The 17,569-nt window shown below is 39.1% G+C and overlaps 1 protein-coding gene across 2 annotated transcripts; it reads right to left on the reverse strand.

Annotated features, from left to right (window-relative positions):
- Nucleotides 1–880: 880 nt before the first annotated feature.
- LOC132139818 (patched domain-containing protein 3-like) lies at nt 881–15,889 on the reverse strand. 2 transcript variants are annotated; one of them, XM_059548445.1, is made up of 5 exons: nt 15,778–15,889; nt 15,158–15,237; nt 3,277–3,404; nt 3,046–3,191; nt 881–2,971 (listed from the first exon to the last, which is right to left on the reverse strand). In XM_059548445.1, exons 1-5 carry the CDS (start codon nt 15,848–15,850, stop codon nt 1,332–1,334), a joined length of 2,067 nt encoding a protein of 688 aa, XP_059404428.1. In that variant the 5' UTR covers nt 15,851–15,889; the 3' UTR covers nt 881–1,331. The 2 variants fall into 2 exon arrangements, with proteins under 2 accessions (XP_059404428.1, XP_059404418.1); XM_059548435.1 differs by having other exon boundaries at nt 15,158–15,889.
- Nucleotides 15,890–17,569: the final 1,680 nt, after the last annotated feature.

Consider the following 17,569-nt stretch of genomic DNA (forward strand, 5'->3'; position numbering starts at 1 on the left):
AGTGAATTGGTGGGTTTGTGTTAAATGTGAGCCAAAATCATCACGATTAAAAGAACCAAAGACTTAAACTACTTCAGTCTGTGTAAATTGAATTTATTTAATACACAATTTTCACAATTTGAGTTGAATTACTGAAATGAACATTTCAACAACAATAAATGTGACCCAATTCCAATTTTTTCTCATATGTGACACAGATCGGATCTGTTCTATTACAGTGTAAATGGGGAAAAAAACACATGCATTCAGATATTTCAAGATTGGTTCAGGCCTCATTCATATGTGGAAATAAATTGGATATAAATCAGATACGTGCCAATGCGACTGTTAAGGAAACAAGCAGATACGATTTTCTGAGGCATTGCATTCTGAACGTCATTAAAACTGTGACAATTTGGTACTTCTCAGTGATTTAAGGACGTCATGACTGTGCTGCCAAAATGAGTGTAAATTTGCACAGGCTATTTTGAGCTACAGACAAAAACATTTTTTATATATTTGTACATTTACTCCGCTCGCTTCTCACACTGACTGTTACTAAAGTGTGTGCATATAATGGCACTTCTGTCTGCGTGCGATCCTGATGAATACATGTACAGGATTACAGTATTTCAGAATTCATGCAAACATAATCTCCTCTGTCTTAAGTGAATGCTTAGGGGGAAAAAAAGACAAATTTTTCTCAGGAGGAAGCACACGTGGAGGCGTTAAATGACAAAAACGCATGCGCGATGTTTCAGGTGGTATAGCAAGTGTAAACACATGAATCGGATATAGGTCACAATTGAAAGAATGTGTAAACGGACAGCCCAAAAAATTGGATATTGGCTGCAACAAATCAGAATTGGGTATCAAGACCTGCAGTGTAAACGAGGCAACTTGCCATGGTGCCGAGCCTTAGAAGCAGCAAAAGAACATTCACATCATTCACAATAAAGAAACTTGTACACACTTACACAGAGCTCAAATTGCTTTAATTCCGAACATAAAAATCCTAACATTCAATAAACTGGTTAAATGCATGCACTTAGATTATACGTGCAAAGGTAAAATGAAGAGCCATTCATGTTAAATAGAACTGCAATGCATATAGATAATTTTTAAAGGAAATTATTTGCCAAAAAAAATATAACTAAAAGAGATGATTAGAAAAAACATACAAAAATGTACAAGTTAATACATAACTCAGCAGAATGATTTCAATTTCAGGATTTTCTTGCATGGTCCAATCAAAGTGTCATATAGACCTAAACTCATACATATAAGAAGAAAGTTTGTCCATTTTCTGTATGTCATATGTAGGGTCAGTTAGTGTTAGTCAATTGTTTAGGTTATAGGCTGGGACAGTCAGGATCAGTACCCCATACGTTCTTGGCCTGATCCATGACTGGGACTGCCTTTTGCTGTTTGTTTGTGTCACTGTATTGTTTATTCTTTACACGACTATTACTACAATTGCCAAGGAAGGTCAGGAACACAGGTATGAATACGATGCCATGGACGGCCCCAAACAGAATGACTAAGAGCATAATTTTGAAGAAGGTCCTGAAGATGTAGCTTTTAGCAGCTGCGAGCACTACCACACCTGCGATAGTGGACACGGCTCCCTGAACGATCGGATAGCCCAGTTTAGAGATGGCATCCGTGGCTTTCTCATTCGCTGAGGGTTTTTCACTTGACACAAAAGCATAGGATATGTGAGCAGAGAAGTCCACAGAAAACCCAATACAGATGACAAGATTAATCATAGACACAGAGTCTAAACTAACATCCCATAATGCCATGAAACCGGCCACTCCCACAATGACAGATGCTATGGAAAATGTCACCCAGAGAGAGCAGAGAGGGTTTGGGATCAGCAAGAGTGAAATAACTAACATTGCACATGTAGCAACAACTATATTTTGGATTGTATTACTGATGATGACGGCATATTGGTCAAAATAGATGAACGCAGGGTGGTACACAATAAGATTAACTGGTGGCTGCAACTTTCCACATTCGACTGAGGTTTCTCTAAATGCATTCAGCATGTTCTTCTCATCGATCGCTGTGCGGATGTTTACTGACTGAACAAACATACGTGATGCTTGAATTTGATTGTTAGTGAAATTAACATCTTGAATAAAACCAGAATAATTAAGAAATGCAGTTAAATGGCTTTTGAACTGTGTTTCATTGTCTACATCAAAACCAGAATTCATCCCATCCTGCACATATACATGAAGCCAAGAAATAGGTGGAAGGTCTGAGTCTGCCAGTGTCAGATTTTGAAAGTTTTCTAAACACAAGTCAAGACTTTTACGAGCAGTCGGGTTCCAGTACTGGAAATGCTCATCCTTTATAACTAACATGACATTAGGACCAAAATCAGAGAAGAATTCATCTTCTTTATCGTAGTAATCACCAACATATGAGCCATCTACTGCTAAATGTTTCAGGTCTAGACCTTCCTGTATTTGGAAGCACCCGTAGATACTGACTGCCAAATATCCGGCATAGATCAGACACACAAGGGTCTTAACCCACACTCTTGTCAGAAATGGGCTGTAATACTTTTTAAAAAATGAATCCATTGGCATTTCAAACTCCTTACGTGTGTTTTCATCATAAGCACCACCCACACAACAAGCTATAGCATCACCAGGTGGTTCTGGGACTTTCATGCAGGTCAGCCAGTGTCTGTTGCATTTCTCTCGCCTTCCGTTTAACGCGAGACATGCACCGAAGAAAATTATGTTGAAGATGTAGCAGAACAGAAGAGCTGTGCTGGTGTACATGCAGAAAGACTGAACTGAGCGGAATGGAGTCAGGAGGCCGATGTAGAACGCCAGCACGTCCGTCAGCGTGGTGATCGTGATGGACACACCGGCCTCCTTATACGTTTCTGCTAAGCGAACCTCAACGGCTTTATGAACTTCAGTCTTCTGCCAACAGGAGATCATTATGAACATGTCGTCAACACCAACACCTGGAGGAAAGCAGAGACTGTGATCCCAGGAACATCAGCTGTGAGACACCTAGTGCGTGATGAATGAAATTTACCAAGAATCAGAAAGGGAGCTGAAGCCACAGTCATGGCAAATGGCATCCCGCAGAACAGCAGCAGCCCAAAGCTAGCCAACACAGCCATACCAGCGGACACAACGCCGAACAAGGCCACCCACACCTTCGTCCTGACACAGTCTAACCTGTGGAAGGAGACAAAGTATAAATGACAAAGTTAGAGATTTAAAAAATAGTGGTTATATGATATGTTTTAATTCTTAGCGATACCTCAAACAAGACAGAACGGAAATGTTAATGGCCAGGAAATATGTTGCAGAGAAGAGGGGAATCACAGAGTCTGAATTGGTTTCGAACTCTTTCTGTCTTGATAGTGATGTAAAGTAAGACACATGGACCTGTACAAATACAACACAAATCTCTGTCAGTATACAGTGCATGTGGAAAAAATTCACAGCAATTCACTTTTTCAAATTTTATTATTTTGCTGTCTTATTCATAAATGGATTAAATTATTTATTTTCCTAAAAGTTCTACAAACAGTACCCCACAATAACAACGTGAAAGAAGTTTCTTTGCACATTTATTAATAAATGTAAACTAAGGAAGTCACATTTTTATAAGTATTTACAGCCTTTGCTCAATACCACTGCATGAAAAGGGTTAATCTGTTAATATCTGATCATGAAATTACCTGAGCCAAGTTACACAGAAATTTCCAGAAATACCCAGATACTCCAGCATACATGGACATATACAGGGATCTGTGAAGTTTCATTGACATCAATGGCTGAAATACTGCTGGTTGTGAGGACTGGGGGCTGTCGGACCTTTCATATGTTAAAGGTCCCATATTGTCAAAACTGAAATTTCCTTTTTTTTTTTCATGATAACTGAGGTCTAGGGGCTATTTAACTACAGTATAAGTTTCAAAACAGTAAAATGCACACAGTCTGCATTAAAGAGTTAGTTCAGCCAAATATTAAAATTATGTCATTAATAACTTACCCTCATGTCGTTCCAAACCCGTGAGACCTTTGTTTATCTTTGAAACACAGTTTAAGATATTTTAGATTTAGTCCAAGTCCCTCCATTGAAACTGTGTGTACGGTCTACTGTCCATGTCCAGAAAGGTAAGAAAAACATAATCGAAGTAGTCCATGTGACATCAGAGGGTCAGTTAGAATTTTTTGAAAAATCGAAAATACATTTTGGTCCAAAAATAGCAAAAACTATGACTCTATTCAGCATTGTCTTCTCTTCCGTGTCTGTTGTAAGACAGTTCAAAACAAAGCAGTTTGTGATATCCGGTTCGCGAACGAATCATTCGATGTAACCGGATCTTTTTGAACCAGTTCACCAAATCAAACTGAATCGTTTTAAACGGTTCACGTCTCCAATACGCATTAATCTACAAATGACTTAAACTGTTAACTTCTTTAATGTGGCTGACACTCCCTATGAGTTCAACCAAACCAATAAAATTTACTCAAACAGTACACTGACTGAATTGCTGTGAAGAGAGAACTGAAGATGAACACCGAGCCGAGCCAGATAATGAACAATAGACTGACTCGTTCACGAGTCCAGAACCGGTTGCATCACCAGTACTTCTCTCGGACAGTTCAATTCAATAAACCGGTTGAAGAAAACGATTCACCGGTTCTTTTGCGCTCGACGTAATGGCGTCATTGGCGATGATTGCCCTTGATTCAAGCCTTCAGTTTACCTGGGCTCATAACATTAGCACAAAATCAGTTCAGAATCAATCACCAAAAGAATCAGTTCGGTTCTGACGCTCTGCGTGTCGGTCTGCTTCACGCTGAATCACTCATGCGCAGTATCATCAGCTCCTCGGTAACCGGATATCACTACACTGCAGTGAACTCGTCACAACAGACACGGAAGAGAAGACATTGATGAAAAAGTCGTAGTTTTTGCTATTTTTGGACCAAAATGTATTTTCGATGCTTCAAAAAATTCTAACTGACCCTCTGATGTCACATGGACTACTTTGATGATGTTTTTCTTAACTTTCTGGACATGGACAGTATACCGTACACACAGCTTCAATGGAGGGACTGAGAGCTCTCGGACTAAATCTAAAATATCTTAAACTGTGTCCCTAAGATAAACGGAGGTCTTACGGGTTTGGAACGACATGAGGGTGAGTTATTAATAACATAATTATGATTTTTGGGTGAACTATCCCTTTAAGGAGCTGTGATTTTTCACGAACCGTGGTGACTTCCGTAAAAGTTGAAGTAAGAACTACACATTCTTGGCCTTCAGTCACCAGTCACTCTCCTTTTGCCAAACCCCCAGACAACATCGCGTCCATGCCATTCACTAGTTCACGCTTACATATAATTAGCTGAGGTATGGTATGCGTATTTGGCGTGCTGTCAGGGGAAGGGCTCCGAGCTCGGGAATGGCCCGAACCTAGAGTACCCCCCCTTCCCCGTCTATTTATAAAGTGAACTCAAAGTGAGGAGATGGGGTGGAGGAGGGATGCTGATAAACCGTCAATGGATAGAGGGAAGTCAGCGATATTTATACTATGGGATTGATTACTTGATTATGGTCCACCTGTGTTGATTAGGCTAAGTATCTGACGCACTCCTCCCGAATCTTATTAATAAAATTTCATTTATTGAGCTTTGAGCAACAACAGCACTGAAACATGTTGAAAAGATTAAGTTTAACCACAGAACCAGATCGGCCGACCTATACCGTTACACTTTCACTCATAGGATGGATGATCTGACAGGATTGTTACCGTGAGGTGGACATCAAACGTGTAAATTAAAGACAAACTCATCGCCGCTATTCAATCATGATGAAGATGCATACCGTATTTTCCGGACTATAAGTCAAACCTTTTTTCATAGTTTGGCTGGTCCTTCGACTTATAGTCAGGTGCGACTTATTTATCAAAATTAATTTGACATGAACCAAGAAAAATGAACCAAGAGAAAACATTACCGTCTACAGCCGCAAAAGAGGGCGCTCTATGCTGCTCAGTGCTCCTGTAGCCTACCACTGAATACTGTTAACTGAAAACAATGGAAAACTGTTAACTGAAATATTAACTTGAGAAAGTGAAAGAAACTGAGAAAGACTTAATGCAAACAAAATGCCCCCAAAAAGAAAATCCTATTCTGCAGATTACAAAAGGTAGTAAAATATGCAGCGGAAAACGGTAATCGAGGTTACAGGAGCACTGAGCAGCGTAGAGCACCCTCTCGCAGCTGTAGACGGTAATGTTTTCTCTTGGTTCTTGGTGCTAAATAAATGCGACTTATAGTCCAGTGCAACTTATATATGTTTTTTTTCCTCAGCATGATGTATTTTTGCACTGATGTGACTTATACTTAGGTGCGACTTATAGTCTGAAAAATACAGTATACATTTAAATTTCAGCAGGCAGATATTTTTACAACTACATTGTTCCAGCTACAATCAATCACAACAATGTATATACAAATACAAATGTTTATATATAAATTGTCAGTTTGTTGTTTTACACACATGCACTCAGACATTATTTCATACACAACATTTTAAGCTCCTTCTATAGCTGAACCTGCTCTGGTTTGAATTGGCCGCCTCCAGCTTTCCTTTTGTTTTTCTGCCTCCAGCTAGCACTCAGAAAAAAAAACAAGAAGAGAGGCTCAATGCTAATTAGACAGGCCAAAATCGACGTTCTCAACAGAGCTCCAGAGAAAGGAGCTGTAAAAATATACTGAGATGGTTTTTGGTACTTATTCTGCAAATATAAATTCTTAAGGACATCAAATCTAAACCTGTGGTAAAAAACACCTTTTTTTTTTACTCTGTCAACGCTTTCCAAGACGCTCTCTGAGGGAGTGTTTACTTGTTAATTAGAACATATTAGGAAAGGCGATTTGTAAAGATTAATTAAACCCTTAGCTACCCCCCCCCCCACCCCCACACACACATTTTTAGCATGGAGACACTAACGATGTACCCAAAATAAAAAGGTTGCTGCTCATGTTTCTTTCGTACTAGATACATAATCAACATACAATCAACACTTCACAAAGCTGACACTTCAAAATTTACGGTACAGGAATAAGACTTACTCAGACTGTTATAATCTAAAAAAAATAAGCTCAAATATAAAAACAAAAATAAAAATATTAACAAATATATTTTTTTAATGTATAAAAATATGTTGCTGTAGGATTTCTCAGCTCGACTTTAAGCTGAAAAGTAATGAAAAGTAAAATCAATCATTCAGTTTTTTTTTGGAACAAATGTAATTGATTCTAAAGAAGTCTCATCAGTGCTTTATCAGGTGTTACATTAATCAGTGTATTTTTTATATCTCCCTTAAATTGATGGCTGTTACACTTTTTAACTTTATTCATTTATGTTGAATTCGTACATGTGATCAGTACATTAAGTTAGAATAATAAGACATGGATGGATGTTACTATACAAATGAAATCAGTATCAACAAACTCCATTCGTCCAAATGCATAAATAATGTTATTAGAATAATGTTTTACTTTTTTGACATACAAATATGAAATGTTGGAAAAATGCAATGATGCTTTTAAATATTATATTAAACCACCAGTAGGTGTTGGCAAGTCTTAATGAGTGAATCATTGATTCAACCGATTCATTCAAATGGCTGATTTAGTCAATAAATGAAGCTAGTAACTGTTTTTATAAATGGCTTTCGTGAATCATTGACTCATTCAAAAATGAATCATTTAGTAACAAAAGACTGTTGTGTGTTGCTTGGAGATTTGCGACTGCTCTGCTGTGGCTTTGCTTAGAACTATTTTTGTTTGAAATCGAGCAAAAACAATCCATAATGTGCCTAAAATGTAAGTCAGTTAATAATCGAGCATCGCGTTAGTTCAGTCAGGCCACGTTAGTCACGCTTGCATCAGCCGACAGTCAGCTGTTCCTGACGTGTACCAATCCAGTCTTGACACCTATCGCATGCGGTCTATTTAAATTCCCATTCTTCAGTGTCTCTTCCATCGCATCGCTGCTTGCAATTAACTGATCGCATCGCTGCTTGCAAATCAAAATGTTGCAGTTTGTTTCAGAACATCTGAAATCCGCATCTAAGATAAGTGAATGCTCTTTTAATCCATATCGCTGTGCATGTTGCCTGGTGGTTAACATCATTTTGCATCGGTTGCAGGAATGAATATTAAGCATATTTGCAGCAGCATTTATACATCTATGTTCATACACCTGGAGCAATACGCAGCTAGAGCATGCAATCCCTCTGAGGACACACCGATAAGGCCACGAGAACAGGGATAAATGAGACCAGCATTCTCGTGTAAGCGTTTCAACGGAGGTTTCGAAGTATTAGCGGTGAAATTTCAATTTCACTGGTGTTTATTTCTAAGGTTGATGTCACATTAACTGTGTGATTGTTTCAGATGCACGCAGCTTCAAAAGCACGCATATATCGCTATATGGCTTCTATACATACGCTTATAAGAACGTGATCTCAATAGCCACGTTTACATGTATTTTATTTTTTCATTCAGATTTAAAGATTCAGTGGACTGTTTACATGAGACGTTATCTAATCTGATATGGTGTTTACATGTGCTCGTGCTTTCGATTTGGGACATACTAAGTGGCTACGATGGTATGCAAATTACCAGAGAGAGAGAGAAAAAAAAACATGCCCGCAGTTGCATTAATATTATTAATAACTGCTCGCACTTGCTTAGAATTAAGACTAATATTCGAACCTTGAGCTGATCGCCGAAGCAAGGGAAACCTCCCCCACATTAGGCACTGTTTCTAAATTACACCAAACTGCCAAAAAAGTGTGAAGCGGCTCTACGCACTGCATCCTCCAGCTGCACGCAAGAGCAGAGTCTCCCGCACAGCACTGCATTGCGCAACAATGTAAAGTGATAAACCGCTTCATCCATTCAGATGTGACACAGAATTATTGATAATGTCGTGTCGTGTGACACATGAGAACATTAAGGTTCTGTAGTGATGCTGGCTGAAAACATACACAATAATGTTAACTGCATGAAGAGTAAACTGGAAAACGCCAACATAGGCGTCAATTCAGCAAAGGGAAATAGCCGCAGCCTAAGACCTTCTGTAATGCTGCTCTGAAATGAATTGTATTCTGATATAAAAAAAAAAAATTAACAAAATCAAATGATGATAATAATAATAATTAAAATAATAATAATAATAATTCTGTACTTAAATGGAAAAATACACGATTTCTCACCAAGTTTCGTTAAACAATGAATCATGAGGGGCGGCTTATGAACGCAGGTTGTTCAGTTGCTTTGACGCAATGTATTTTGTTTAAAGCGCTATATAAATAAAGGTGACTTGACTTGACTTGATAGTGCTTGCAACGAGCTATCGCACAACATTTACAAATGGGTTTATGAATCTGTATAATTCATACAATGACAGGCAAATTTTGGTCAAGTGTTTTCATTGAGCTATTCACTATCATAGTGTTATTTCAAAGCTGAAAAGCAGTAAATTGTGCTTGATTTATTACATCAGCTTTCTGCTCTGGTCATGAGATTCCAGATTCCATTCTAATGTGTGTTCTTGTATAATTGGAATTATATCTTCTTCGTCCACTATTTCCCAGTCTCTACTGTAATGCCAAAGTCTACTAATCACTGAATGCACAGCGTTGCTGACATCATGTTCCCATTCTGATGACTACTACTACTGATGTGGTTACATAGATACTAGTAATCGGTTTAACGCGTTAACATGGCAGAATTTTAATTTATTTCAGTTATAGAAGGTTATCCCACCCCTTTCAACAGATTACCATTTTGGTTTGAGCAATTTTATTCTGACTGAGGTATTTATATGGAGCATTTTCATTCAGACTGGATGTCATCCTAAGTTTCCCAAGGGTGTTTACTTCCTCTACTGGACTACCACCCTCCATTATGCAACTTACAGCTTTAATGCATATTACATGCTCCTCGTGCCGCAGCAAGGGGTCGTATGTATCATACATTTGCTTAAAGGGGGGATACCATGGTGTTTCATGGATTCAGAGTTGTTCAGTGTTAAAGAGATGGATTTTCATGCTAAACATGGCCAATTTTGGATGAATGGAGATTCTGTGCCGAAAATCTTACTTATGGGTGGTACAAGTTTTGGTAGTTTTTTCGATCATGGATTTTATGACGTAGGTGATGGTGGAACTCCTTATGAGCATTTCTCTCGGGAAAGCACGCCTGCGCACAAGTCGAGAGCGAGACCTCGCCTATAAACGCAATTCATCAGGAAATCGTTGGCAGCGCTGCATAGGATTTGTTCAAGAATATCTCCAAATAAGTGTGTTTTGGATGTGAGGGAAAGTTTACCATGTTCAGCTTCTCAAAGAACCTAGCATTAAACGAACCGTGGATGCAATTGGCTTTTTCCGGGGCAGCAATGGAGTGTAGCAAGTGTGTTTGTGTTCTCGTCATTTCAGTGATGAATGTTTTATAAACAACACCTGGTTGATGCTAGATTTGCACATTGTTTGCTATTAAAACATGGTAAAAGACCCCATTCAGGTAAGTACAACTGCATCAGATTTCTATCTTTTGTCGGAAATCAACACTTAAGTGAATATTTGTTAATGGAAACAACATGAAACATCAGTATTATAGCTCCGCCCACAGCATGCCTACAGGAGCTTGGTTTTCCAGAGAGAATCGGAAGCTGTATTTTTGTTTTGCAGATATGACAAGGCTGGGGACTTTTGGAGATGGGGATTCGGTACTGCTCTGTGGGTACTCGGGATTGGCATGAGATTTAAGAATTAAGAAACATGCTTGTTGCACATCCTCAATTGCTTAACTTGGGGTGATGTTTGCCCCTTTGTGATTTTACAGCATGGTAGATACATAAAATTGGATAATATACAACTGCCATCATATTAGACTGCTGCTTCCCCCTTTACAATCACACAGTCGCTTTAAGCATTTTAAGAACATACTTGTTGCACATCCTCTATTGCTTAACTTTGGGTGACGCTCCCCCCCACCTCCTTAATGTGATTTTTCAGCATGTTAGACACTTAAAATTGGATAATATACAAACTGCCGTCGTATTATGCACTGCTGCTAGGGGTGTATGCTTCCCCCTTAATGTGATTTTACAGCATGTTAGACACTCAAATTGAATGATATACAAACTGCCATCGTATTATGCTGTTGCTGCTGGGGGTGTATGCTTCCCCCTTAATGTGATTTTACAGCATGGTAGACACTTAAATTGAATGATATGCAAACTGCCATAGTATTAGGCTGCTGCTGCTGCTGCTAGGGGTGTATGCTTCCCCCATACCTTCAAATATTTGCATAAGCAGCTAAAGCAACATGCTTCTTGTATGCTTTCTTTCCGAGTTTGGGGATGCTTCCCCCATAAAAATAGTATCAAGCAACATTTCTCATTGCTGGCAATTCAAATTGCATCAGTTGTGTTGGGGGGTTTTGGCATATGGTTGTTTTGGGGGTTTGTCTTGTTGCTCTCCCCGCTCTGTCCAAGCATGGCTGCATGGACAGGCGTGTGGAGTGTTGCCCAGAACATAACCATACCGTCAACACTAACTGCATGCAATATAACTGTCATAAAATATACTTGACGGAAGTGGTCCTGATTGAATTACTTGTTTATTTAACTAAAGTTGTATAAAATCAATATTAAATTTGCAATCAAGCTGAAAGTTGGGAAAACATCACTCCTGGTCGTGTGATGTTGCATATATTATATAGAAAATGTAACAAATTCCTACCGCAGTATTGTTCAGGTTTATTTCTTTGTGTGTGCTGTTGCGCTTATAGTGTTGATTTTTCACAAGTCAGACATTACGTGACATTGATACTGTCAATACATTATCCGTTATTAGTCACCGTTTACACTGAAACTGTGGAATTTGGTTGTTTACTTTTGTGAAAAGAGTCTATTTATAGCCTTTTATATCACTGCACAAATTAGCATTTCAGATGTACATATTTTTTATGGTTATGCACAGTTTGTCAGATGCACAGTTTGTCCAGATCAAGTAAGAATGCGATGTTTAATGTGCTGTTAAAGTGAAACAACAATAATCTGGGGCTGTCGCCAATCTTTTACCGCTAAGGGGTTCAAAAACCATATACTCACTTCTTCTGTAGCTGAAACTGGATCACAAATGATTCATGTGAACATAGAGGCATTTAGGTAGATTGGAGGATGCATTGCAGGAACCCCCACTGAGTGGCGTGGTATCGCAAAACCCCTGAGGTACAGTACAGACCAAAAGTTTGGACACACCTTCTCATTCAAAGAGTTTTCTTTATTTTCATGACTATGAAAATTGTAGATTCACACTGAAGGCATCAAAACTATGAATTAACACATGTGGAATTATATATGGAATTATATACATAACAAAAAAGTGTGAAACAACTGAAAATATGTCATATTCTATGTTCTTCAAAGTAGCCACCTTTTGCTTTGATTACTGCTTTGCACACTCTTGGCATTCTCTTGATGAGCTTCAAGAGGTAGTCACCTGAAATGGTCTTCAACAGTCTTGAAGGAGTTCCCCGAGAGATGCTTAGCACTTGTTGGCCCTTTTGTCTTCTGTCTGCGGTCCAGCTCACCCCTAAACCATCTGGATTGGGTTCAGGTCCGGTGACTGTGGAGGCCAGGTCATCTGGCGCAGCACCCCATCACTCTCCTTCTTGGTCAAATAGCCCTTGATGACTTCAGTGTGACTCTACAATTTTCATAGTCATGAAAATAAAGAAAACTCTTTGAATGAGAAGGTGTGTCCAAACTTTTGGTCTGTACTGTAGCGGTGCCCACTCACCATCCCCCCGATGTGGGGGTGCCTATTCATAATGCTCCCGAGGCGGCGGGACTTGCTTCCGGCCTTCCTGAAGCGGCAGAACCTGCTGATGATCCCTCCAAAGCAGTGGGGCTCGCTTCAGGCCGTCCTGAAGTGGTGGATCCCACTCGCAGTTCACCCAAGGCAGCAGTGTCCATTCACATTTCCCCCTAAGTGGCAGCATCTACTCACAAAGCTCCAGAAGCACCGACACCCGCTCACTGTTCCTCAGAGACAGTGGTGCCCACTCACAAAGCTCCCGAAATGGTAATGCCTGCTCACGATTCTCCTGAGGCGGCAGCATCTGCTCACAGTTCCAATTCACAATCTTTCTGAGGCAGCAGAATCTGCTCAACAATGGGGTCCGCCATTGCCTGTACCAGGAGGGCAGCTCTACACACACACCACTGTGGTGGCCGCTGGTTCTGCCCTGGATCCCAGCCCACCGGCTCTGCATTAGTCCCCAGGTCTCCCTCCTGCACAAGGCTGTTGCCCATCCTGATGTCTATTTACACTCATGCCCCATGCCTCTTTGGGCTGGATTATTTGTAATTTTAAGTGTAGTTATTTGTTGTGTAGATTGATCCAGGCATGTTGGTTGCCAAATTTGTATCCCTCACCTGATCTTGGTTTGTTTCTTTTTGTCTGCCTTTCTGTTCAATAAATCTCTCTGTTTCTCCTGCATTTGGACCCAGACCTTGTTTACACAGTGTGTTATGTTACCGCGCCATGACATACATCCAACAACAAAACACCTCATTTGCTTAGGACTCATTCTTAAATACATCTGCTCAGGCATCGAACACAGACAGGCATCTGAGATTGGCTCGATTTGAGAAAGAGGTAAAGATTTCAATAGATTAAAAAAAAAACGCTGGGTGGATTTTTTATCCTTATAGGGTGGTTGTGTACACACTGCCAACACACACTTCATTTCAAACAACTTGTAAAAGTGCGTGTAGCATCGGAGGACCCCTTTAAGACAATAAACACTCAACTGTGACAAAATTTATCAGTGTTCTTAAAACAAGCTTGGGTATTTTCATAATAAGTATATTTATAGTCAACCTGCGCGTGGACAGGTCCCCAGGTTTTTGTGTAGTTTAGAGTAACAGTTCTTACTAGTGTACTTGTTGCTAAAATGCGTACAGGTTGGCAGGTCTGCATACGTACACATATTTGAGAGATTATAGTAAAATCAAATTTAGTATGGCTTCAGAGCAACTCCCCACAAATGTTGTGCAGTACAGTGTGTAGTAAACGAAACCACCCATCTGCATCATTAATTCACACAGAACATGCAGGATTTTATATATAGTCTTTTTGCAGCTAAATGTACACACACTAATCCATTACACATTTTGATTCAAGTCAGAGACAGTTTATAAGAGACATGCCACTTCCTCAATCCTCAATACAACTATATAAGGAAAACCTGTAACGGCAAAGATGGCGGTTGTGTGCACATGTCCCGCCCCTCCCGCTGGAAAGCCAATCATCTGCTTTTAACAGTCAAGCCGGGAAAACATTTAAGCCTATCGTCTGGTTCCACTGACGTATGCGCACAGTTGAGGAACCCTTGCGCATGCGTAGTAAAGTGTAATCTGTGGGGAAAAAGGCGTTTTAAACCTTATTTTGGGGCAAAGTTGTCAAAAAATTTCAGTGATTTTTATCATATTTCACTGCTGTTTCTATACATGCAGTTTTTATGTCCCGGTGACCAGTGAAAGTTCAGTTCTGACTCTCTGCCCATTCATTTAGATAGGAGCTGGTCTTTTTATTCTGAAATAGCTGCCCGGAGGCGTAGCCAAGATGGCGGCCGAGTGGCACGACTTGCCTGAAAGGACTTTGTTCAAGTCTATTCATCAAAGATTTGGCATTATACATTAATTCAGTTTTTATGACTGGATTCCATGAATCTTTGTTTTCCACATCTTGAAAATCATAGAGCCCTATGTCTCATATTTTAAGAACAGTCAGTGCAATTTGTGAAAAAAAAAATCTATTAAATCTAAATGTGTGTGTGTGTGTGAGTGAAAATATTCAGATGTAACCTCCTTTGTAATCATTTACATTTTCATAAGTAACTGCAATTTAGTTACCCTTTTTTCTCAGTAACTGTAATTGATAACAATTACATTTATTTTGTAATTAAATTACATTTCACCATTACATTTATATAACTATTTATTCTACAACACTGTTAAGGTTATGGGAGATATTTTTACACACATGAGTAGATGTAACTCAAAACTCACAATTAGCTTTTTGACTTACCGTTTTTTGCTCTGTATAGTTTGAGAGGAGTTTGAGGAAGTCATCAAGCCAGTAAGAGTTTTCCTTTGTCTTTTTCTCATCTAGGAAATAAAAAAGCCTTACCGCTTTTGCACTGGATATCTCGGAGCTATCCGGCTTTAGCTCTACACCGCCGATACTTGATCCCAAAAACATGCTATTATTCAATGGATATGTTATTTTTGAAGAAACTATTTCAGCAGCATTGTAATGGATAATGTCCAAAATTGTGTTTGACATGCACCTTCCCTTTGTTTTGGCACAGAGGTTTTCAAAAGTGTTTCCTGTTGTTATACTTTTCACTTGTCTGTCTAACTCAATAATGTTGTTAAAAGCTGGTACAGTTAATATATTTTCTCCATGCAAATCTGTGATGATCACAGAGGCATAAGTGCCTTCAGACGTGAGCCGTAACTGAGAAAACTCTTCAGATTGTGAGAAAGTTTCCACCACAAATGCTCTCTCCAGCTTGGCAGGTCCATTGACCGGTGTGAACTGATCTTCAATATCATTTGCCTCCCTCTCCTGAAGAAAAACAAAACCAGCTCCAAGGGCAGCAGCAACATATAAAGCTACTAAAAGAAACACACACGGATGCCTACCAACAACACAACCAAGTTTTTCAAAAGCCAGAGAGAGAGGCCTTTCAATGCAGTCTGTTTTACACTTCGCCATCCTCCATATGTTTTTACAGTCTATGGTGAACCTCTTAGTCTTCTGTAAAGCCCCAGCAACAATGACACAAAGTTGTCATGATGTACTTAAAGGCTGAGCTGAGCACTAACAATTCACTTGTTACTCATTAACAACATACAAGGTTACTCACTGACAAACTTCCTTGTTGGCACCTACCCTCTGTATCACTCCCACATGAAAAAATACTATAGAAAATTTACTATAGAAAATGAAGTAAAATTTCTCTAGTAAATAGTAGTGTTTTTGAACCATACTATAGTAATTTGTATAAATATTTACCAAAAAAAAAAAAGCAAAAATGTCTGTAGTAAATACTAAATGTTTTTAAACCATACTGTAGTGAGGAACTGCAGTAAATTGTAGTAACTTATGAATGGTAATTCACTGTGGTTATTCTACTATTGCAATGTAACAAATTAAATGACTTTACCCATTACCGTAGTAAATTTTTCTAACACTCCATTATAAGATACTACAACATGACAGTCATAACAGCACAGCACAGGTCAGGGCAAAACATAACTGATACAATGCATGCAAATTCCTTCAAATGAACAACACCAAACAATTTATCATGAAGTCTATTTTGTTGTTGTCGTTCTTGTTTAACTTTTGATTGGCATTGCTGTCAAGCAGAAATGGAAGTCTGGCCTTGGCAGCCACTGAAAAAACATAAACATGCACAAGTTAATTTATTACTGGTAAATGCACTTTAATGCAAGGGTGTAACCATGTCTTGAACATTGGGGGCGAAGAACTTATATAAATAGGTGTTGATATATTTAAATACATTTTAAATATTTAATGTTTAATTCTACGTCAGTTTTTTCACCATTCTATATTAATAGGCCTGCTTTCATTGATACACAGAGATCGGAGATCGCACACAGAAACATTCAGAAACTTACTGTCAATGCTGACTTTTATTAATAAAATAGCGATAGTGAATCCTGAATCACTATATTTCTCAGCAATGAGGGGGTAAAATTGCTGATTTTGAAGCAAAACTCCTAGCTTCATTGTTTGTAAAGAAAGATACACAGACTCAGGGAACTTAATTCACACATGCAATTTTAATCTCTCTCTTTCTTGCTCGCTCTCAAAATAGACATATTTGAGGAAAAATGTCAAGTAGTTTGCCTCACTGGATATAGCTGTCAGTCGTTTAAAATTTCTATCTAACAGTTGACTAAAGCCACGTTTCCACGCAGGAACTTTCCCCAGGAACTAGGGACTTTGGGCCGGTACTCTGAGTTTTCACCACAGGAACCAGAAACTAACTAAAGTTCCGGGTAAAAAAAATGCCCCTCAGAAAGTCCCTGCTGGCGAGGTGGTACTTTTTCAAAGTTCCGGAACTTTTGGGGGCGGGACTTGGGCGCTAAACATCCTGATTGGTTGAGTTCATGCAACATTGGTTGAGTTCAACCACCATTTATTCAGATCATTTTCAAAATATTACTGTTATTGTGTCATGAAATGTAATTTTTAAAGTATTTCAGGCGAGAATGTAGTTGTTTAAAACTCAAATCTGTGGTATATTTATAAAGACAGCGCATATTTAAAAATGTGTTTCGCCGAGTTTGAAGACGGTGAGCTCCACGCGATCAGCGGGAGCTCAGTGATCATGTATCCGCCAAGAAGCAGCCTCACCTCGGCTAGACCTTCTGATATGTGCTGCTGGATCTGATGTCTCTTTAG

Source organism: Carassius carassius, chromosome 1, assembly GCF_963082965.1.
Source record: "Carassius carassius chromosome 1, fCarCar2.1, whole genome shotgun sequence".
NCBI lineage: Eukaryota > Metazoa > Chordata > Actinopteri > Cypriniformes > Cyprinidae > Carassius > Carassius carassius.